General features: G+C 31.9%; 1 protein-coding gene across 2 annotated transcripts; it reads left to right on the top strand.

Moving 5' to 3' along the window:
* Positions 1 to 263: 263 nt before the first annotated feature.
* LOC139502258 (low-density lipoprotein receptor-related protein 4-like) lies at positions 264 to 23,248 on the top strand. Of its 2 annotated transcripts, none has more exons than XM_071291692.1 (7): positions 264 to 422; positions 15,129 to 15,303; positions 16,594 to 16,824; positions 18,776 to 18,897; positions 19,551 to 19,681; positions 20,978 to 21,119; positions 22,859 to 23,248. In XM_071291692.1, the coding sequence occupies exons 1-7, from the start codon at positions 368 to 370 to the stop codon at positions 22,993 to 22,995; spliced, it is 993 nt and encodes a 330-aa protein (XP_071147793.1). In that variant the 5' UTR covers positions 264 to 367; the 3' UTR covers positions 22,996 to 23,248. The 2 variants fall into 2 exon arrangements, with proteins under 2 accessions (XP_071147793.1, XP_071147794.1); XM_071291693.1 differs by lacking the exon at positions 264 to 422 and adding an exon at positions 10,488 to 10,640.
* Positions 23,249 to 24,437: the final 1,189 nt, after the last annotated feature.

The following is a 24,437-nucleotide window of genomic DNA, read 5'->3' on the forward strand; positions in this document are numbered from 1 at the left end:
TCTACTTGCCAATTAAGTTATTTATCTTTAATAGGGTTTTTGTATTTTTGACGAATACTAGTATCTCAAATCTCTGTTGATTCATCCATATAAGATGATAGGGAATAATTTCAAATTTTCAAATGTCATAAATGGATGAGTCATTACGAATGGTAGTTTAAAGATAACTTAAATATACTTTAACTTCCCAATTACCACATTTCGTGAGGTACTTGAACAAAACGTCCGACTATTAGAATAATGATCTGCTATTTTAATTATTGAAAGTATTTAAATGAAGGGACACCTGTCTGTTGAATTAAACTTATTTCAAAATCAACTCATCATATATGTGTTAGTTCTAAAGTGAACATCATCGAATTTTGAAATGGCTTTCTTCAATCTTATAATGAAAACAATGCTGACCAATTTGGTCTCATTAGGTGAGTTATATTACATATTACATTACTATGTATACAAAAATTTAAACGGCAAATAGTATATATAGCTACTGCAAAACACTTTTTCATTCCTTCCAAAAGGAGATTAACGAGTGCTTGAAAGAATCACGATATTTTGCTCATATCATCTGCAATATTTTTATGCATTCTTAATATCATATATATAAAAAAACGATTTGTGGTATGATTGCCAATAAGACAACTCTCCACCAATACTCCACAAGAGACAAAATGACACAGAAATTTTACAACTATACGTCACCGTAGTATAGTATATATTTAACTGATCATAACATGCATAAGCCTACAACAAACAATAAGTTATTTTTTTTTTGTGAACACACAATGCAAAACCGGATAATTAGTTTCAAGTAAACAGAAGAACGAGCACGTCAAACAACGTCTAGTTATTTTTACAGAACCTAACCTGTTCTATGTACTATAAATCAGTAATCAATTGTATCTCATTGCTTTTCCAAATGCAATCGATGACACTGACATGGTTTTAAGCACAAGCCGTGATGTAAAATTCAAGAGTTAGGTTTTTGTACTGGCCATCAAAGCGACCAGCTATGTGGTGATGGTATTAAGTTAATACTACACGAACAGTTCTGATTTATACATTCATTTTCAATCAAAGCCGTGCGTTTTACAAGGAGTCAAATATATATGTCACGTTCACATCTCAGCTAATGCCTCTTCTGAATAACCGAAGATACTTGTATATGTTGGCTATCCAAACTACACACACTACTTTTTATCTTGACGTCTATTAAGTGTTCTTAGATATATCTTTCTATATTGCTAATCCTCATACTAAAGAACTAGTTATTAATTTTTCTAAAAAAAATAATGATTAAGGAATATGTTGATGTTTTTAAAAGGTCAAGTGTTTCTGACGGTTCATTAATTTCGATTGACGTTTTGATACACGACCACATCTTTTTTTCCAAGAGAATTTTTTTTTTTCTGTAAATGGTTCTTTATTACGGAAGCCGATAAGGGCCATTCAAAAAAAAAATATTATGTCGTAATTACGACATAATTTCGACATAACATGTCGTTATTACGACATAGATATGTCGTAATTTCGACATAACATGTCGTTATAACGACATCGCTATGTCGTAATTTCGACATAACATGTCGTTATTACGACATCGCTATGTCGTAATTTCGACATAACATGTCGTTATTACGACATCGCTATGTCGTAATTTCGACATAGCATGTCGTTATAACGACATCGCTATGTCGTAATTTTGACATATCATGTCGTAATAACGGCATCTCTATGTCGTAATAACGACATCGCTTTATATATACCAACTCTCATGTGCCTAGGAAATTACATTATTAAAGGTTTAGAAATAAGATCTAGATGTAAACAAAATATATGAAATAATATAATATCTTATTGTTATAAGACCTAATATAATAGTTATATAAAACACATGTTGTGTTAGGCTCTGATCCTGTCCATAATGTTATAGTATGGTATAGTTTTCTGTTTTGCTTTTTCCAATCATATTGTGTTGTAAAATGATGCCCTTTATGGGTTCTTGATTAGATTAATAAAATTCTTATCTTATCTTATCTTATCTTATATAAAAGAATATGTATTATGATTGCCAATAGACTAAATGACACAGAAATTAACAACTATAGGTCATCATAATGCCCCCAATAATTAGAAAAGCCCCACATAGTCAGCTATAAAAGAGGGAGGAAAGATACCAGAGGGAGAGCCTCCGAAATGCTGTGTGGCAGACAGTGTTATTAATTAATTAATTATTAGCTCCCTTGGTAAAACTCCAAATTTCATATTTAATGTATTTCATTGTTAAATAATTTGCATGAAGCTTAATAAGTACATATTTGTTAATTGCATAGACTTTGCTATTTGAATTCATTGGTTAAAGATATTTATTTATATTGTAAAGTTTAATATTTGTATCGTCGCAAAATCTTTGGTTACCTTCTTTGAATAGATTCAGTGAGAAATTTATATATTTAATAGATCCCATGTAATTACACCGACCTTGTATGATAAGTCTAACATTCATTCCTAGCAAGGCAAGCTATCCATCTCCCTACAAATAAAAGCAAACTTCAAGGCTTTTTGTAATAATATTGTATTGAAGTATTGATTGCTCTTTTTCTACTTTCAAACGTTGGGCACGATGTTCCTACAACGCCTAGGATTTAAAATGAATCTTCGAAATTTCATCCGCAAAACAAAATAAAAATAAAAATGTTAGAAAACACGAAACAATATTGTAACAAATTCAGTATATGTTTTAAATTATGTTTTTACAGCTCTTGATCATATACTAAGTAATATCTAGTTTATTTGAGGATTAAAATAAGAAAGCTTTGTGAAAAAAACGGATGTCCAACGTTACATTTATGAAAAACTGTTTTAACCCTTATGTATAGTGATCCTATTTCTTATTCTCTGATCTTCTTGATTCTTGGCAGGAACAACGACATGTGTTGGTTCTCTGTGCCGTTAAAGCCGTTATTTTGCCAAATTTCATTTGACTCGGTGACTGCATATTAAGCTGGAATAAGAAAAATGTCCAACGACGTTTTTCATTAACTCAACGACTGAAAGTGAATGTTATAAGTAGATACAGCAGAAAATGAATAAAAAGAGTAAGACAATAATAATATCTAACAAAAGTACAAATATTTGCCTCATGTGAGTTCAAATATTGGTGATTCAATAAAAATCTTCTCTACACAGTCGTTTTTCAAACGGTAGCCATTTTGTCCAAGTTGATATTTCATTTTTCAAAGCAGTTAACGCGTATTTTTTATAATTAATAAAAACAAAAGTTAGATACACGAAGAGTAAAAAATGCCAATATTCTTTTCTTCTTACCTGCATATTTGGGTCTTAAAGGAATAAAATGCTTCCACACATTACAAAACGGTAGCCAATTTGTCCAAACGTCTGAAAACGTCTAAAATCCTAAAGACGCTAATTTCCGACGTTACATGTGGTAAAGTTTCAATTAAATGTTCATGATAATTAAAACAAATCGTGTTATAAAATTTGGAAAAAAAGGTTGATGATTGCTGCCGAAAAAAAAGAATAGTGCATGTTGCTATAGACTCCGCCCGAGGACATAGGTTCGACACAGGTTAAATTTTGCAATTTTTATTAATCGTTTATAGCTTTTAACGATTTATTTAAAAGAATTGGGAAATGGGGAAAACATCCCATTACATGAACTTCGTCCAACTTTTGCAAAGACACCAAGACAGTCCTCTAAATGTAAAATGCGAATTGAAAGTTATGTTACGGAAGTACTCCGAAATAGATCATTTAAAGTCGTCACTTCAGTAAGGTGCAATCACCAATATTTAAAGACTTAATACCAGTTCATGGAATGTTTTACTTCGCGATTTGTCCTGCTATTCATGTTAACTTATAACGGTCGTGATGAAAATAATTCCTGTACTAGCGAAGCCGGAACTTTTCGTCAATATAAACTTGTGCATGAAATGGAGGTAATTGAAAGACGAATCCCAAACAGCAACGAAAACCGTTTCATCGAATTAATAAAAACCCTGGATTATATTTGCCGTTTTCGCGGACGATCCAGGAGTAGATTACTATACTTTAGAATATATATCAGAAGTTAAACGCTATAGATGACTTGGGAAATAATTTTCAAGCCAAGGTTCAAGTAATTGAAGGGGTGTATTTCGACAACTTATGTGCCAGGGAAAATACAATTCTATTCAAATTTTACCAAGGGTAAAAATGTTCGATTTACTTGCAGAGTGTCAGATATATTTGTATTGGTTGAATTAAGATATAGAAATTTTACAATGACAGATGATATGCACCTTGAAAGTTAAACATCCTATGATAAAACAAAAATATGGAAAACCGTGTGCATGTACTTCCGTCCCATCTTTCCTTCCTACATTACTTGCGACAGTACTGCATTTTTAGTTGAAATAACTTAAAGAGTAAACATTATTAAATCGATTTCCACAACTCGAGGTAATTTTTGACATCACAAAACGAACAGAACCAGAATCAACCAACAATATGAAAAACCGAATAAAACTTGCAAAAATTAAACGAAGTCAAAAACCCTCTTCGACGCCGCATGTTAAAAGGAAACGTCGTGCCCAACGTTTGAAAGTAGAAATAGAGCTATCAATACTTCAATTCGCCCTTATTACAAGAAGCCAGGTAGTTTGCGCTTATATAAAGGGAGATGGAATGCTTGCCATGCAATGCCAGTCCTCATATATTTCCACGTCTTATTTGTTTATTTCAAACTTGTCTGGCTGTACAGCCCTTCCATGGCAGGTAACTTTTAAAACTTCGACGGGATTTTAAAAATATATAAGTTTCTCACTGAAGGTATCCAAAGAAGGTAACCAAAGATTTTGCAACGATGCAAATATTAAACTTTACAATGTAAATAAAAAATCTTCAACCAATGAATTCAAATAGCAAAACCTATGCAATTAACAAATATATACTTATTAAGCTTCATGTAAATTATTTAACAATGAAATACATTAAATATGAAATTTGGATTTTTACCAAGGGAGCTAATAATTAATTAATAACACTGTCTGCCACACAGCATTTCGGGGTCTCTCCCTTTTGGTATCTTTCCTCCCTCTTTTATAGCTGACTAATCGGGGGCTTTTCTCATTATTGGGGGCATGATGATGACCCATAGTTGTTAATTTCTTTGTCATTTAGTCTCTTGGCAATCATAATACATATTCTTTTATATATAGCGATGTCGTTATTACGACATAGCTATGTCGTTTTAACGACATAGTGATGTCGTTATTACGACATGATATGTCGAAATTACGACATAGCGATGTCGTTATAACGACATGTTATGTCAAAATTACGACATAGCGTTGTCGTTATAACGACATGTTATGTCGAAATTACGACATAGCGATGTCGTAATAACGACATGTTATGTCGAAATTATGACATGCTATGTCGTAATTACGACATAAAATATTTTTTTTGAATGGCCCTTATCGGCTTCCGTACTTTATCAAATCTTATTACAAAATTATTTGCTGCAATTATAACAAAGCATTCTTCTGTAATGAAAAAGGAAAATAGTCTTAATGCAGCTATGTCTTACAGGACATATTTCATCACATTCGAAAAATCTCTTAAATTGCATTCTGTTTATCGGTACTAACATTGATTTTGTATATGAAAATTTTAAACATAGCTAAATATATATATTGCTTTGTTTATGCAGTTATAAGTACTCATAATTTTACATTATTTCGATACTGTTTATTTCTATTTTGGCATTGGACAAGGACATGTATTTTCCCGATTTTTTATGAATTCCTCACACTAAATCCCTTGAATGTGAACTGATTGATACTTTTGTCAGGTTGAACATTATTTATTTATGAGTTATTTTCTTTGAACCTGCTTTTAATAACTGCGAGTATTATAATATAAATGCTTTGTGTCTATTGTATAATGTTATTTGTTATTTTGGATTCGTATCGATCATCTGTAACTGTCGTTTTGGTTCTTATGTTGTGCTGTCACACCAGTGTTCCAGGTTGAGCTCCTAAAAGTATGTTAAACTCCACCACATTGCTTATGTTCCTGTCAAGAGCCAGTGATTGTTATTGGTCCGTGTGTGTAATATTTGTTTTCGTAAACAGTTTTGCTATTAGTTAATAAGGCCGTTTGCTTCTCATTTGTAATGAAGTGTTGTTTTTGTTGACCTTATTGTCAAGATATTTCAATGGTCAAATGTCGTACGGTGACATATAAATGCTTACAACTTTTTCATATGAACTTTGGTTGATAGTTCATTGACAATCATATCAAATCTCCTTATTTTCATAAATCTTTTAATTAAACGCATTTACTGTTATTATAGAATTAAGCAAAAGGTTAAACGGGCATTTTAATATGTGCACATGTGTCTCAAGCAAAAAAAAACCGCAAGTAGCTATTACCTATCTGCTAATGATCTTTATAGTTACTATAGTTTCATATTCTTCATTTTTTATTTGCAATAAGGTCAGCAAATGTCACCAGCTTTACTGATTAATATAAAAAAAATCAAGAGGGAATCTGTCTAACGGCAAACAATTAATATAAGATAAGACTAAAAAAGATAAGAACGGATTATTTTGATTCGGCATAGGTCAAATATACCGGACTAGCTACAAAGAGCTTTCGACCAAATATAAAAACATATATTGATAACATAAATCAGTCTCATAGTTGAAGGCCGTACGGTGACCTTTAGTTGTTAAGTGCTGTGTAATTTGGTCTCTTGTCGAGAGTTGTCTCATGGGCAATCACTCCACATCTTCTTTTTTTAAATGTTAGATATAATAAAACCAACATGTAATACAAAGTTGAAACTTACAAATTGCAAGTTATAAAAAATTTAACATCAAATTTAGAATAAGTTAAAGCATGTTTTACCTAGATTTAAACGTTGAAATTAGTTTAAGCTATGGTTTACCATTCAAATAGATTAGATAACTTTTATAGTTTGGAGATAGTTCTACTTCTTAATTACCACTTTAATACTGCAGTTGTATCTACAAGTTTCCATAAAATCGTGAGATACATGTACTTACACAAAACGTACAACTATTAAATAAATTATCTGCTACTTGAGCATGTTAAGTACTTAAAGTATCTATATAAAGAGACTTATGTCTGTTAAAATAGACTAATTTCACTGACAAATTTGACCTCATTAGATTAGTCATATTACATTATACATTACTATGCAAACAAAATTTAAACGGAATTAATTTATAAAACGCTATAAAGCAAAACATATTTTTACAAAAGTAGGAAAATTTTTGCTAGAAATAATCAGCAGACATAATACACCAATCTTTTCAGATATTTGTCTCACATCTCTACACTTTTAATCTTATGCCTTCTGTATTATGAAAAATGTCTGACAAACCGTAAGCCTGTAACAAACAATAAGGTATTCTTTTGTTAAATACAAAATGTGATGAATAGTTTTAATCAAACAGAAAAACGAGAACATCAAACTGTAAATCGCTCATCGTGTCTCAGTGCTCATTCCGTATGGAATAGGTAATCACTCATCGTGTCTCAGTGTTCATTCCGAATGGAATGGGTAATCACTCATCGTGTCTCAGTGTTCATTCCGAATGGAATGGATAATCACTCATCGTGTCTCAGTGTTCATTCCGAATGAAATGGGTAATCACTCATCGTGTCTCAGTGCTCATTTCGAATGGAATGGGTAATAAATCATCGTGTCTCAGTGTTCATTCCGAATTGAATGGATAATCACTCATCGTGTCTCAGTGCTCATTCCGAATGGAATGGTTAATCACTCATCGTGTCTCAGTGCTCATTTCGAATGGAATGGGTAATTACTCATCGTGTCTCAGTGTTCATTCCGAATGGAATGGGTAATCACTCATCGTGTCTCAGTGCTCATTCTAAATGGAATGGGTAATCACTCATCGTGTCTCAGTGTTCATTCCGAATGGAATGGGTAATCACTCATCGTGTCTCAGTGCTCATTTCGAATGGAATGGGTAATAAATCATCGTGTCTCAGTGTTCATTCCGAATTGAATGGATAATCACTCATCGTGTCTCAGTGCTCATTTCGAATGGAATGGGTAATTACTCATCGTGTCTCAGTGTTCATTCCGAATGGAATGGGTAATCACTCATCGTGTCTCAGTGCTCATTCTAAATGGAATGGGTAATCACTCATCGTGTCTCAGTGTTCATTCCGAATGGAATGGGTAATCACTCATCGTGTCTCAGTGTTCATTCATAATGAAATGGGTAATCACTCATCGTGTCTCAGTGTTCATTCCGAATGGAATGGGTAATCACTCATCGTGTCTCAGTGCTCATTCCGAATGGAATGGATAATCACTCATCGTGTTTCAGTGCTCATTTCGAATGGAATGGGTAATCACTCATCGTGTCTCAGTGCTCATTCCGAATGGAATGGGTAATCACTCATCGTGTCTCAGTGCTCATTCCGAATGGAATGGGTAATCACTCATCGTGTCTCAGTGCTCATTCTGAATGGAATGGGTATAAGCCTGAGCCGATATGTTAAATTCAAGTTCTTGTAAATGTTTTGTTTTTGTACCGGTCACCTAAGCAGCCAACTAATAAGGTGATGGTATGAAGTAAATGCTACACGTACAGTTCTGAATTATACATTTATTTTCAATCAAAGCTGTGCGCTTTACATATAGTTTAATTGTAAATATGTCATTTTCACACCTCTCCTCTGGATAACTGAAGGTACTTATATGTGTTGGCTATCCAGACCACACACACTACTGTTTACCTTGACGCCTTGTTTATTCCTTAAATGTTCTTAGATCTATCCTTCTATTTTGCTAATCCCTTGATTATTGAACATTGATTGTTATTTGTTATAAAGCTTATGAAGATAATGATTTTCTTTTACGTTTGAATAAATCAATTGCTTCTGAGGGTTCGTTCATTTTGTTTGACGTTGGTTCGTGTCTGTAAAGTTTGTTTTTGTAATCAGTATTGCTATTAGTTTATAAGGCTGTTAGTTTTATTATTTGACACTGTTCTCATTCTTAAAAGCGTGTTGTTTTATTGACCTCATTGTCAAGATTTTCAAATGGTCAAAACTCGTACGGTGACCTATAAACGCTAACAACTTTGGTTTATAGTTCATTGACAATCGTATCAAATCTCCTATTTTCATAATTCTTTTAATTAAACACATCTACTGTTATTATAGAATTAAACAAAAGGTTAAACGGGTGTATAATATGTGCATCTGTGTCTGAAGCAAAAGAAACAATCAGAAATACGCAAGCTAATGATCTTTATTGTTACTATAGTTACATCTTCTCCATTTTGATTTACAGTGAAGTCATCAAAATATCACCCGCTTACATAATTAATGACTTTAAAAAATCAAGAAAGAATCTGTTTCTTTGCAAACATTGCATACAAGATAAGATAAGATAAGATAAGATAAGATAAGATAAGATAAGATAAGATAAGATAAGATAAGATAAGATGATAAGGTAAGATAAGATAAGATAAGATAAGATAAGAAGAAATTATTTTGATTCGGCTTTAGTCAAATATACAGCACTAGCTCTAAAGAGCGTTTGACAGAATATAAAAAAATATAGATAACATAAAAAACAGTTTAAGATTTAGAACAAACATGTAATACAAAGTGGAAACTTTTGCAAGTTATACAAAATTAAACATTAAAGGAGTAGGGGCATTAAGGTTTTTTTTTAAAATTAGCCCATAATGTTTAGAAATGCATAGGGTCAAGAAATATAATAAAGATTTTCATCTAATGACGTCACAATTACGTCATTATATGTACTGTTTTCATAAAACCGATGAAAAAATATAGAATTTATGCAGTTTTATATCTTTATTTTCGTAGTTGAAACATCGTGCACAGCTAAGAAACGACAAAATAATTAAACAGGAGCTTTATTATTACCATTGACATAATCTCACTAAATATAAAGTTGTTTCTTGGGTGCTTACATACTTTTTCAATGTAAAATATACTTAAAATTTGATGAAAAACAAGGAAAATCATAAAAAAATTAAATATGCAAATTTAGTCATGATTTGTTGCTTTGGTAACTTGTTCCATGTCAAATTTGCTTTGTTTTTCTGAATACCTTGTATCTTAGTCAAATTTTCAGTAATTTAAGTATATGTATGATAACTTTTAAATTTGCAGAAATTATTGGGCCAAATAAGGGCCTTATCGCCCCTACTTCAAATGAGTTAAAGTATGTTTTACCTAGATATAAAAGTTAAAGATTAAGTTATAAAATGGTTAATTTTTCAAAAAGAATAGATAACTTTTGTGGTTAAAAGATAATTCTACTACCCAATTGCCCATTTTGAAACTGCAGTGGTATCTACTAATTATCTACAAGACACTTACATAAAACGTCCGACTATCAAATATATCATCTGCCATGTAAGTACATAAAAGTAAGTATCTACTTTAGTACATGAAGGGACATATGTCTGTTCTAGTAGACTTATTTTAAAATAATCTCATCATATATGTGTGAGTTCTCAAGTGAACATCACCGAATTGTGAAATGGCTATCTTCAATCTTTTATTGAAAACGTTACTGACCAATTTGATTTCATTGGGTGAGTTATATAACATTATACATTACAACATTTACAAAACTTTCAACGGCAAAAAGTATTTTTAGATGGCTATAAAACATTTTTCTTTTCTTCCAAAAGTAGGTTAATGTTTGCTAGAAATAATCAGCAGACATAATACACCAAATCTTTTCAGATATTAGTCTTACATCTTTACGCTTAAATCTTATGCCTTCTGTATTATATAGAAAATCTAACATTCCGTATTCCTGTGACAAACAAAAGGGTATTCTTTTGTAAACACAAAATTTTAGGATTAGTTTTAATCAAACAGAAAAACGAGAACGTCAAACTGTAGATAAGTCATAGTGTCTCAGGACTCTTTCCGAACGCAATCGATGACACTGAAATGGGTTAAAGCACGAGCCGGTGTATACAATTCAAGTACTTGCAAAAGAGGTGCTTAAGATACTAGAGGAACATTCAAACTCATAGATCTGAAATAAACTGATAACGCCATGCTCATAAGAGAAAAGGACAAACAGACAAATACAAGCACACAAGAAACAACATAGAAAACTAAAGACTAAGCGTTTTGTTTTTGTACGGTCATCATAGCAGCAAACTAGTTGGTGGTGGTTATAGGTAAATACCTCACTAAAAGTTATAATTTGAACAATCTTCTTCAACCAAAGCCGCGCGCTTCAAAGAGGGTTTAATAGTTAATAATTACGTCATGATCACATCTCAGCTCATGACCTCTCTGAATATCTTTAATGTATTGGCTTCCAAAACTATGTACACAACTTCTAAATTTCGATTTATCTTGGCGTCTTGTAAATGTTCTTAGATTTATTTTTCTGTTTGGTTACTACAAAACAAGCTATTTATTATTGAAATAAAGCTTTTCCAAATATAAATGAATTCAGGTATTGTTTGATGTTATGAATAAATCAAGTGCTTCTGATGGTTCGGTCATTTTGCTTGAAGTTTTAAATCTGTTTATTACATAACCACATCATTATTTCCAATAGAAGTGTTCTTGCTTATTTGAATGGTCCCTCATAAAATCGGATTGCAGAAATATTAGCTACAACTCAAACGAGTGTGATGAGTAGAATGAATAAGGAAAATAATCTTAATGCAAATGTAATGAGGTAATTACATTATAGATGTAATTTTTCTTAAAACATACGTTTCAGCTGTTGATATTATTGAGGGGAGGGGGGCACATTATTGGCAGTATTTGTATATATATTCTTGCGAGAGCTTATGGTGTCCTTTTTAAAACAGATTTCTTTTTATAAATCACAATTTATTGACAAACTAATCAAAGACGCGTTTAAAAATAATTGATGAATTTGAAAACACTTAGTTGCAACTGTATCACATATAAAGGAAACAATCAGAAATACACAACCAATGAAATTGGGACATGCATATGCATAAGGTTGTTTGGTTTAAGATGTGTGTGAGCGCTTAACCCTCCACTAACTTGGGACAGTGGTGTTACACCACAACATGAGATCAAACTTAAAATATGGCTTAACTCATAGCATATTTCTCTTAATTTGAAAGGCTAATGACACGTCGTTAAAACCCCATAGCCCCGGTGTTGCTAACCATATACCGGAACGTTGCTACCTATTTACACGAGGAGCCACCAACGTGTTTCCTAGATTTGTTGTTGTGCCCGTGAAAATTGAATTTTGTCGATTATCCAGGATGTCTGTAATTGAATATGTAATTCCAAACGATTTTAGTATCTTAGTAAATGCATCACCTGACTATCACGTCGTCAATGAATGGAACTTTGACCTAGTAAAGTCTCATTATAATAGATATTAGAAAATGTGGTATGAGTGCCAATTATACAACTTTCCATCCAAGTCTCAATTTGTAAAAGTAAAACATTTGCAAATGAGCGAGGTGTTAGATTATATATTCATATTGACCTAGGGTCATATTCATACATCATTTCCCATAGTCCATTGTGCCTTACTTTTTTCTCCTGATCACATGACAATCTTTCAAAATGAAAGTCAAAATACCAAAATCGGTGGGTCACTGTGAAAACTGTCTAAATATGAGAAAATAAAGGGTGGGAGGTAGGTGAAACTTACCTCCATTTGCAAATTAAATATATATTTAGGACAAAGACATGATAATGTGATATGAATATATAAACACTACTACGAACAATACCTTAACACATAGCTGGATTTTTAAAGAGCTAGTTGAAAAAGTGACCTCACATATACCATACCCAAACGGGATTCGAACTCACCTAAATTCGAGGTAAACTAGCTACCACAAACCACCCTCTGAAAATATTTTTCGAAACATCTTTTTAGCTCTTATTCTATAATATAAAAATACATGTAAAATTGTAACTTAAATAAGTGAGAGAAAAACATATATTTTTAGTAATGTTAATGGTAAATGTAACACTATTGATTGTGGTATTAAATATTCTTATATTACTTTTATTGGTGGGTACGTTCAAATTCTCAGGTAAAGTTTTTATGCTCACACATTGTTGTCAATAAGATTTAATTTAATGTGACTGTATGAGTTTGAGCTTCTCTCTGGTATCTTTCATACAGGCGACAGTGTCTAGCCATTAAACCAGATTTAATTAACCATTTTTTACAAATAAAAAATGCCTGTACTAAAAAGTTAAATCATAAAAGTACTGAACTCCGAGGAAAATTCAGAAAAGAAAAGTCCCTAATTAAATGGCAAAATAAAAAGTTCAAACACATCAAACTAATGGATAACAACTGTCATATTCCTGACTTTAATGTTGAAAATGATGGATCAAACCTGGGAAAATTCTAAAGCTTACATTTCCTTTTTGAAATTTCCTTTTTGAAATTTCCTTTTTGAAATTTCCTTTTTGAAATTTCCTTTTTGAAATTTCCTATGAACTCGATAGTTTTATGAATTAGACTTTTTTCTTTAGATATGCTTTTGTCAGTATAGCTCATAAAGTTACTACACAATGCATTTCGGTCGATTGTTATTGGCAACCAATGTCTCAATTTATTCGTTCCGTACGAAGATAACTATATAATAGCGAGCAATGTATGAACTGTTATGTTCATGGATTGATTTGAAAATAATTTTTGATGTAATAAAACTCTTCAAATATGAACAAATTGCAAATTTTAAAGATTTTGATTTTGCATTTATGGAAATATGGTATTGCAAACTCGTTAACACTTAATTCTCATACACATTCAATTTACTATTCTTCTATACACAAATAAAAAGGAAATTAAAAACCAATTGTTCAGAGAACAATTGAAGGTCTTTCCATATCAAAGAAATTTTGATAAGAAGATAGTTGTTCATACTGATACGATAAATAATGGTTTAATCATATTTTTAAGTGATATAAAGGAGATAATATGCTACTTCCGGTGAAATGAATGTCACTTCCGGTCTAATATGATAGCTTCTTTCACACTGATTCCAAAAATATATAGTTTCTATATACTTTTGTATTTAGAATGGGAGATACATGGTCACTTCCGGTTTGTTGGAAGTCATTTTTAGTCTTCAGTAATCAGTTTATGTATCTATATGACAAAATATATGGATTCTGAGTACTTTTATACGAAAAAATTGAAAAAAAAGGTTACTTCCGGTTTTCTCAAGGTCACTTCCGGTAGTCATTTTTCAAGGTCATTTGTCATGCAACCTTTTGCACAAGGTCAAATGCCATTAAAATGCACTTAGTTGAAGTTATAATCAAATAACCTCATAACAAGACATTTCAGGGGCACTAACTCCTATTAGATGCTATTTAATTGTATCAGACCAAATGTAACATATCTTCATAACTATATAGCAATCATTTTGCACTTGTTCTTTAATATGTACCTTTTCAAGGGTTGGAGAAAATGCAAAAACATGGAAAATTCCGAATTTAGAACTTGACCTTGACCTTTGACCTTGACCCCATTTTCTAATAAAGGGCCTAGGGATCTCAAATAAATACATTACAGGGTGATACGGTTGACGGTTTATTAGTTAATAACACATATTTAGAAAATAATTTTGTAAAGGTAGATAACTCCTATAAAATTTCATCGAATCGCTTCGCTCCAAATAAGCCAAATTTTCCTTAGGATGTAACGAACAATTTGTAAAAAGAATTTTGTCGCTATCTTTTTTTGTTACAAAGGAGATGCACTCTGATGATAAACAGTGAATAGGGAGATAACTCTTACAAAGAAAAGTGTTCGGCTTAGCAGGGTTAAATGTAAAAGCGCATAAACTGTACGATACAATATGAGAAATATCTAAGCGACATATTGCGAAACAAACATTTGTCGCAATATCAAAATTAGGCGGAAGAAAAAAAAAAAAAAAAAAATAATAATAATAATCAGAAGAAATACAATAGGTCTTTCCACAGAAAAGTGGAAAGACCTAATTAAATAGAAGCGAAAAAGAAACGTCTCTTGCTTACATTGCACTCTATGCTTGCCATAAAATTGATATTTTTGTTTTTATTTATAGATAAACCATCTTTGTTAATAGCTCGAGATGGTGTCAGCATCAAAGAGGAACCTCTTTGGAATACGAAGAAGATTGTTAATGTATCACCTTCTTCTGGCCTTCCTGTTTCGGTCGATTATCACTGGGAAAAACAATTCATATACTATTCTGAAGTGCCAGCTGGAGAGTTATATAGGTGATGGTTTCCTAAGTTTTCAGAACCGTTAAATTAAACACATGTGATGCAATCCTGTTATGTATATCCTAAACTCAATACTCGTCATAAATTATAGTTGGCGTATACCTACATACTTACATATTTTTTTGCAAATGAATAATGTCTTCGAATCAGAAAACTTAATAATAAATAATGAAAGGCATCATAAAACTTAAATTCCTTGTCAATTTATTCTATTTCTTGTTGATTCCAAATGAGCTAATTTAACTGAAAACTTGATTAGCTGAATGTATATGTGTTTTAACCACTCGCCTAATGAACAAACTAATTAATTTATGGAGTATTGATAATCACCAAGATGTTGGTTAAAATAAGTATACAAACATGATAGTTTTAATCGTAATAATCGATTAAAAGAATAAAGGATATTGGATCATTTTATTATTTTTCACCTAAATAATAATATTGTTACACAATGGTCAAAATAAAAGACATTGTTCTCCATTCATTTCTGCTGATGTATCACAATTATTGTCGCGTTAAACACTGGGGGTCCATTTATTTTCATAGGTACCATTTTTTGTAGAATGCCGAAAACTTTCCCTTTCGTGGATATGTGATTTCGTGGTTTTGCTAAATGCTGCATTCAATCTATAGTAAAATTTTAATTCGTGGTAAGCTGTATTCAAGAATAATGAATTCATAATATGTCTCTTTTGGTCTGCTCACACAATATAACGGAACTTGATACAACTCACTGACAAGTGCAATGTTATCAAATTTTAAGGTTAATTTTTATACATAACTTAGCAGGAAAAGTTCTGTCTGCGATAAATTACTTATACAGTTTATTATCTATGGATTTTATTATACCTCTTTTCATAAGGGGTCAGTACCAAACAATATACTGTGAATTAATTTATGTTAGTTGGAACAATTTTCGTGGATTTCATGGATACAAGGGAATCACGAATTTTTAAAAATATTCAACGAATTACAGATTTTCCAAAGGCTAGAATGCCGAATCCACGAAATTAAATATCCACATACATGCAAGCATTCCTCAATCCACGAAAATTTCTACCCATGAAAATAAATGAATCCACAGTAAAAAGTAAAATCACAAAAATACTGAACTCAGAGGAAAATCCAATCGGAAAGTCCACAATCACATGGCAAAATCAAATGACAAAACACTTAAAAACGAATGGACCAGAAATGTCATAGTAACGTATCGTGTACGTTCTATTTTTGGTTGTTTTGCATTTATCAATGTTTTTCTTTGATAAGGGATCTATTTTATTGCAGAGTAAAACTTGGAGATGATGGAAGTGTATCACCTAGAGAAAGTATCATCACTACTAAATCTATCGACTTTTCTCAATATGCTGTAGACTGGGTACAGGACAAAATTTACTGGATAGACGTTGAGAAGAATGATACTTTGTATGTATCAAATCTTGATGGAACAATGATCAAGACCCTGGCTGTTTTAAATCGAGTCAAAAAGACAAAACCGATACTGGATCCGTATAAAAAGTATGTATATCATAGTTTGTTGTATACAATCATTATTATCAAATTACACATGTGACGTTTATTTATTGCTCAAACTTTCCATTGTTTTTTTCTGCGATTGAAAGTATTTTCTATTGTTCATTTTCATTCAATAGGATGTTTATCCTCATCTATTAAAAAAGTGTTCAGCCATATGTAACGTGATATTCGCATAATTGATTCAAATAATTATCTTTCTGCCAAAGAGGTTCGTTTCAGGTGACGACGTTATTTGATGTCAATTGTTGGGCATAACATCTCAATCAGTACTCTTTTATCTAAGGGATTGAATATCACTGGGGTAAAGCTGATGACCGTAACTGAATTCACGGTCATCCCAAGATGTCGGATGAAAAAATAGGTCAGTATCTGTATTGTCTGTTACAGTGTTTCTATATCATTTTCTTTACAAAGGAGACATTGATACGATGTAAATTTATAAAAGATTCACACGGAAGTCACAAATGACTTCCGAGAAATGTGCATGAAACAGGAAATTCGATTTAAAATAATCTCTAAGATGTAAATTTACATCGTATCAATGTCTCCTTTGTAAAGAAAATGATATAGAAACACTGTAACAGACAATACAGATACTGACCTAATTTTTCATCCTACATCTTGGGATGACCGTGAATGTAGTTACGGTCATCAGCTTTACCCCAGTGATATTCAAAGGGGATAACTTCTGATGACTGCTTCGATTTTTAAATGATAAAATTTATATATATTTTTTTTAGACAGGATTAGATTATGTGCATAATATTAGTTACATAGTGTGCTAGTGACCTAATACGGTATATATGGGGTCAGTAAATTCCATATGGGGTGAGAGCGAAGCTCGAACCCCTATATGGAATTTACTGACCCCATATATACCGTATTACGTCACTAGCACACTATGTAACGAATTGATCTTACCGACTATCTTAACGTGTGAAATTAAGACTAGTGATTCTCAAAATGAGCAAGTCTTCAATACTGTTAGCATTAAGAAAATATTTCCATTGATCGTACAAAAACAGATGCCAACAATAACGACTTGTAAGGTTTAAATGTGTTTTATGAATTTATTTCAATCTTAATCATCAATTTCTTCGTCTGTTGGAACTTTTAACTTTTTTTCTCAGTACCGTTTTGTTTTTATAAAGGGACATAACACCATTACTAACCGTGTATGAAATAAGCTCCGCCCCTTCTTACCTAATATGGAATATAATGGGACGTAACTCCACTACTAACCGTGTATGAGATAAACCCCGCCTCCCTACTGACCTAATATCAAATATACACGGTTTGCACGCGGACGCTTTTAACCAATCATATTCCTGGAAATGTATAGGAGGTAAGATAACACTTAAGACAGATGTTTAAAAAATGTCAAACGGAATCATAATTACTTTATGAGCTCAAAGATGAATGGAACCAATTAGCCTATAAAACGTTCTAAATGTATAGAAAAGGAATATTTCTGGTAATGGAAATATTATGGACCACATAGTGAATAAAGACAAAAACTTAGTAAAACGGATGATAAATGGCATTGTAGTAATACAATGAACATCAAATATTTCATTATGAAAAAAAAAAACAGATTTAATTTGCGAATCGTAATTATATCGTATAAAATGAAGTATCTCAAATCCAACAACAATATCCGCAGTTTGTTATTAACTTGGCTGAATAACTGTCACTGATATTATCCATTGAGTGCCTTACCTCTTTTGCACATTTTATACTAAATGACTGCATATGAGTGGAATAGTGAGTTTATTTTCCCCGAGGTGCAAATATTGCCATGAGCCGTATGGGCTAACTTGCTCCTGTATATTTGAGCTCCCAAAGTAATTGTGACTGCGCTTGGCATTTTTTAAACAACCGTCTTAATTGTTATGCACCGATACTGTGTTTGATCGAAATATATTCCTTTCAGATATATTTATTTTACTTCATCCAATGGAATAGAGAGAATAGGAATGAACGGCAGGGACAGGAAGGTTATTTATAGCGATATTTTCTTCATAGGAACAGATTTAGGCTCCGATATGGCCATTGGTAAGTTATAGAATTTTGTGTTTGAATCTTGCGTAAGAAAAACTTTAAGATTATATGATTTAATATGCATAAGCGTTATTTTGAATTGCTTATCACATTGCATTTTGTATTTACATGATACGCAACAAAGTAAGGGGTGATTTTAACAGTTGAAACATGCTAAAAAATCAGTTTTCATGAGGAATTGTATCTAAAATATGGTCTTTTGATATTAAATTTACCGTTTAAGATTTTCGCTATGCCATTAAACGTAACTGTTGAAAAACCGATGTGACTATGTTTAAATTGGACAAAGCTTTTCCCCTTGAAAAGTAAATCAATGGTTTTATTAATTTATTTATCTTCAGCCTTCCTATTAGTTATGTTATGTTTTTTTAACATAAATATTTCTTTAATATTCAGCAAATTATTAATTTTTACAAACATACGATAACATTACTAGTTCTTTCGATATTGAATAATCTCGTAAACGACTCTAAATGTTAATCAAAATATTTCAGTTACTGACGCACACTTTCACCTTAATGTCTGTTAACGGTCTAACAGTCGTGCAAACTTCTAATATAGGTAACACATTAAAAAAATCTTTATCAACCATGAATCTGCCAAGTAATACTTTAAACTTAAATATCATATCGTTTATCTACTTTAAGATTTCAAAACTGATCGAATATACTACATAGAAAAAATGTATTCTAGAATTAGCTCGATGAAATCCGATGGTACCGATAACAGAAAAGAATTGTCAAATGTATACAAAAGTAAATTTCTCACATGCTATCAGGCAAGTATTTTGAATAATAGTCAATACAGATGTAATAAGATAAGGCAAGAGTGCCATCGAGACATCTTTCCACCAAAGTAACAATTTGTAAAAGTAAACCATAATGTAAAGCACGGTCTTTAACACCGAGCTTTGGCTCACACCGAACAACAAGCTAAAAGGACTGTCAAAATGACTAGTGTATTCAAACAGAAAAACCTTCGGTCTTATATATATAAAAGCGAGAAACACTTATGACCCACATCAACAAACGACAAACACTGGAAATCAGGTTCCTGACTTAGGACAGGTACAAACAAAATCAGTGGGCTAAAACGTTTTAATATGCAACAACCTGCACCCATCCGGAAACTATAGTTTAGCATTACAACATAGAAAGACACACTATAAAATATTAACTGGAATGGCTTAACTAAATAAAAAGACATATTTACAAAAAACAAGTGAACCATCACTGAACGAACAAGTTTGATCTCTGACTCACACAAAACAAAATGTCAAAGTTAAATGGTTGGTCCCTTAACGTTACAAAAACTTATGATTCTAATTCTGACCGAACATCAAATTTAAGTGTAAAGAACCTTATGAGGGTGGTTAATTTCTGTATTCATTATTTTTATTAGACCGTTGTCTATAATAGATATAGGAAGATGTGGTGTGCGTTCCAATGAGACAACTCTCCATCCAAATAAAAGAAAAAGAAAAAGTAAACCTTTATAGGTCAATATACGGTGTTCAACACGGAGCCTTGGCTCACACCGAACAACAAGCTATAAAGGGCCCAAACCAACGGTCTAATCTATATAAAAAACAAGAAACGAGAAACACGTATAAATTACATAAACAAACGACAACTATTGTACATCAGATTCCTGACTTAGGACATGTGCAATCATTTGCAGCGGGATTAAACGTTTTAATGGATCCAAACCTTCTCCCTTTTTCTGAAACAATAGCATAACATCACAACATAGAAAACACTATACTTTTCTATACTATGTTGTATTCTAGCCTTATTATTCTCTATCTTATATTTTGCTTGCCCCCTATTCTGCACTTTTGAACCATTATTCTCCATTCTGTTAACCCTATCCATACCATTCGCAATGTCCTCTGGGGAAATTTGTAAGACGAACAAATGTCCTCAAACACACAAAAAATAGTTATTATGTAACTGAATGATTTTATGACAATGGTATCTATCCGAATAAAGATGTCAACATCGAAAAGTTTTATTTAAGAAAAAAGAAGCTTTAAATCATTGAATAAATTATATGTCATTGTTCAATTTCGCAGGGTAACTTATATTACCTTGGTTCAAAGTATGACTTGGACACATTCGTGCGCTACAATCCTTCAACAGGAGCGACAACACAGCAAGACCTTGATAACATTTTGTGGGATTACAGGATATATCATCCGTTCGCACAGGTATCAGGTAAGTAACTAAAATAGTGAAAAAGGAGAGGGAGTGAGAGAGAAAAAGAGAGAATCAGAGATAAAAAAAAATGTTCATATGATTTATATTTTAGTTTTGTTTTTATACGGCTGCCAAAATTTTGACGGGACCTATTACGGTATACAAATGTCCGGCGTTGGTCCGTCTGTCGTCTGTCTGGTTTTCTGTCTGTCCGTCTGTCTTTTCCGCGTCCACATGTCGCACCGTAACTTGAGAAGCACTTATCGAGTTGTTTCTTATAATAGTCAAACGACCTGTAAACTTTATGGTGGAAATAGGATTTAAACTTTTTGAGTTACGGGACAGGGTTGTGATTTTTTCATATGTCGCCCCGTATCTCAAAAAGCGATTCTTGATTATTGCTTAAAACTTTACACCCTTATTGGTTATATTTATCTAAAGATCTGTATACTTTTTGGTGATGATTCAAAATTTTATTTTATAGTTAATGAGTTCTTTTTAAACACGGGGGGAGGGGGTTTCACATGTCGCGCCGTATCTCAGAAACGGTTTATGTTTATTGCTTTAAACTTTACACACTTCTTAGTTATATTAATCTAAAGATCTGTATATTTTTTGGTGATGATTCAAAATTTATTTTAGAGTTCTTGAGTTTTTGTTATAAAAATAGGGGGTTTTTCACATGTCGCACTGTATTTCAGGGACTATTCATGATTATTGCATAAAACTTCACACACAAGGCGAAGAGCGTATCATGCTCTCGTTGCGTAGCTGTTTATAAACTTAGTAAAACAATAGTATTTTGTTTTTACATTCTTGACACAGCGAAACACCTTATTCAGGTGGTGTTGAAAGGTTGTGTTAAAATCCTGACTACTGAAAAAATAAATAAAACAAAGACTAAAAAGCTATACATTTTTGAAGATATCATTTGTATTAAGTACAGTTAATAAAATTATGAGCTAAACAAATCTAACTTAAATTAAGCAAAATATAATATAAAGTAAAACAAAATTCAGAAGATGTAATTTTTTTTTAGAACAAATGACAACGATTAACTCATAAATTGAGGTCATGACATTACTTGTAATCTAATTTCTTGAAAGATTTTTCTGTGCTGACATGAATTATCATTGATATTGTTATATTTATAAATTAACTGTTTACAAATTTTGATTTTTTTTAAATTCTTAGGCTTTTCTACCTCCAGCATAGATTACCTTAGCTGTATTTGGCAACACTTTTAGGAATTTTGGATCTCAATTCTCTTCAACTTCCTACTTTATTTGGCTTCTTTTTTTTTTTTTTTTTTTTTTTTTTTTTTTTTTACTTTTTATGATTCGAGCGTCACTGATGAGTCTTTTGTAGGCGAAACGCGCGTATGGCGTATATATAAAATTTAGTCCTGGTATCTATGATGAGTTTATTTAGAAAGTAAAAAATAAATATGATTCATTATGATGGGATGTATGTTTAATTACTGATGTCATACAAACTTTAAAAAAAAACCGGTTACATGGACACAAATATATTCAATGACTTCAATGTTTCTGTATAAATTTTTTCCCGAAAAATTATAGGATATTTGTAGAAATTTTCATTCAAATCCCAAGTTTACTCTTAATTTCTAAGTTCATTTGTAGAAATTGAAAAAATAGTATGCAAAGGAAACAATGAAGCCGAATTTGCTGAAATTTGTTCGATAAATATAATAATATGAGACAAGTGTATACACATATTTTTTATTCAATTTTCAGGTACAAATCCCTGTGGTAGCAACAACGGTGGCTGCACTCACTTGTGCTTACCGAATCATACGGGAAACCCAGCTTATATCTGCGAATGTCCAGACAAATATGAGAAACAAGGCAACACATGTGTTGAATCCTCCTGATTATAATTTTTAATGTATATGCATATTATTCCTATACATAAAAAAAAGTTAAACATTCGAAAGGTTTATTAACACAAACATTCTGGATTCATATATCGATTGATAAATATACTTTTTTTTGTCTAGCATGTATACACAACGAATTGGGCTTGAGTATCAGAAACATGTTCAGCCCTGTCTCATATTTTACGCAACAATATGATTACCAATGAGAAATGTATAAGCCAAGATCAAAATAAAGGCATCAGTAGTATACCAATGTTCGAAATTCATAAATCGATTGAGAAAAAAGCAAATAGATGTAAACAAATAAAGACCACCGTTTAATAATAAAATTAACATAAAAACTAGAGGCTCTACAGAGCCTGTGTCGCTCACCTTGGTTTATGTAAATATTAAACAAAGGATGCAGATGGATTCATGACAAAATTGTGTTTTGGTGATGATGATGTGTTTGTACATCTTTCTTTACTAAATAGTCTTGCTGCTTACAATTATCTCTACCTATAATGAATTTGGCCCAGTAGTTTCAATGGAAAATGTTAATAAAAATTTACAAATTTTAAGAAAATTGTTAAAACTTGACTATAAAGGACAATAACTTTTTAGGGTCAATTGATCATTTCGGTCATGTTGACTTATTTGTAAATTTTACTTTGCTGAACATTATTGCTGTTTACAGTTTATCTCTATCTATAATAATATTCAAAATAATAAACGAAAACAGCAAAATTTCCTTAAAATTACCGATTCAGGGGCAGCAACCCAATAACGGGTTGTCCGATTCATCTGAAAATTTTGGGGCAGATAGATCTTGACCTGATAAACAATTGTACCCTGTCAGATTTGCTTTAAATGCTTTGTTTTTTGGGTTATAAGTCAAAAACTGCATTTTACCCCTTTGTTCTAGTTTTAGCCGTGGCGGCCATCTTGATTTAATGGCCTGGTAATCGGACACATTTTTTAAACTAGATACCCCAAAGATGATTGTGGCCAAGTTTGGATTAATTTGGTCCAGTAGATCAGAGGAGAAGATTTTTGTAAAAGATAAGTAAGATTTAAGAAAAATGGTTAAAAATTGACTATAAATGGAAATAACTCCTAAAGGGGTCAACTGACTATTTCGGTCACGTTGACTTATTTGTAAATCTTACTTTGCTGAACATTATTGCTGTTTACAGTTTATCTCTATCTATATCAATATTCCAGATAACAACAAAGAACAGCAAAATTTCCTTAAAATTACCAATTCAGGGGCAGCAACCCAACAACGGGTTTACCGATTCATCTGAAAATTTCAAAGCAGATAGATTTTGACCTGATGAACAATTTTACCCCCATGTCAGATTTGCTCTTAATGCTTTGGTTTTTGAGTTATAGGCCAAAAACTGCATTTTACCCATATGTTCTATTTTTAGCCATGGCGGCCATCTTGGTTGGTT

This window comes from Mytilus edulis, chromosome 13 (genome assembly GCF_963676685.1).
Source record: "Mytilus edulis chromosome 13, xbMytEdul2.2, whole genome shotgun sequence".
NCBI classification, from domain to species: domain Eukaryota; kingdom Metazoa; phylum Mollusca; class Bivalvia; order Mytilida; family Mytilidae; genus Mytilus; species Mytilus edulis.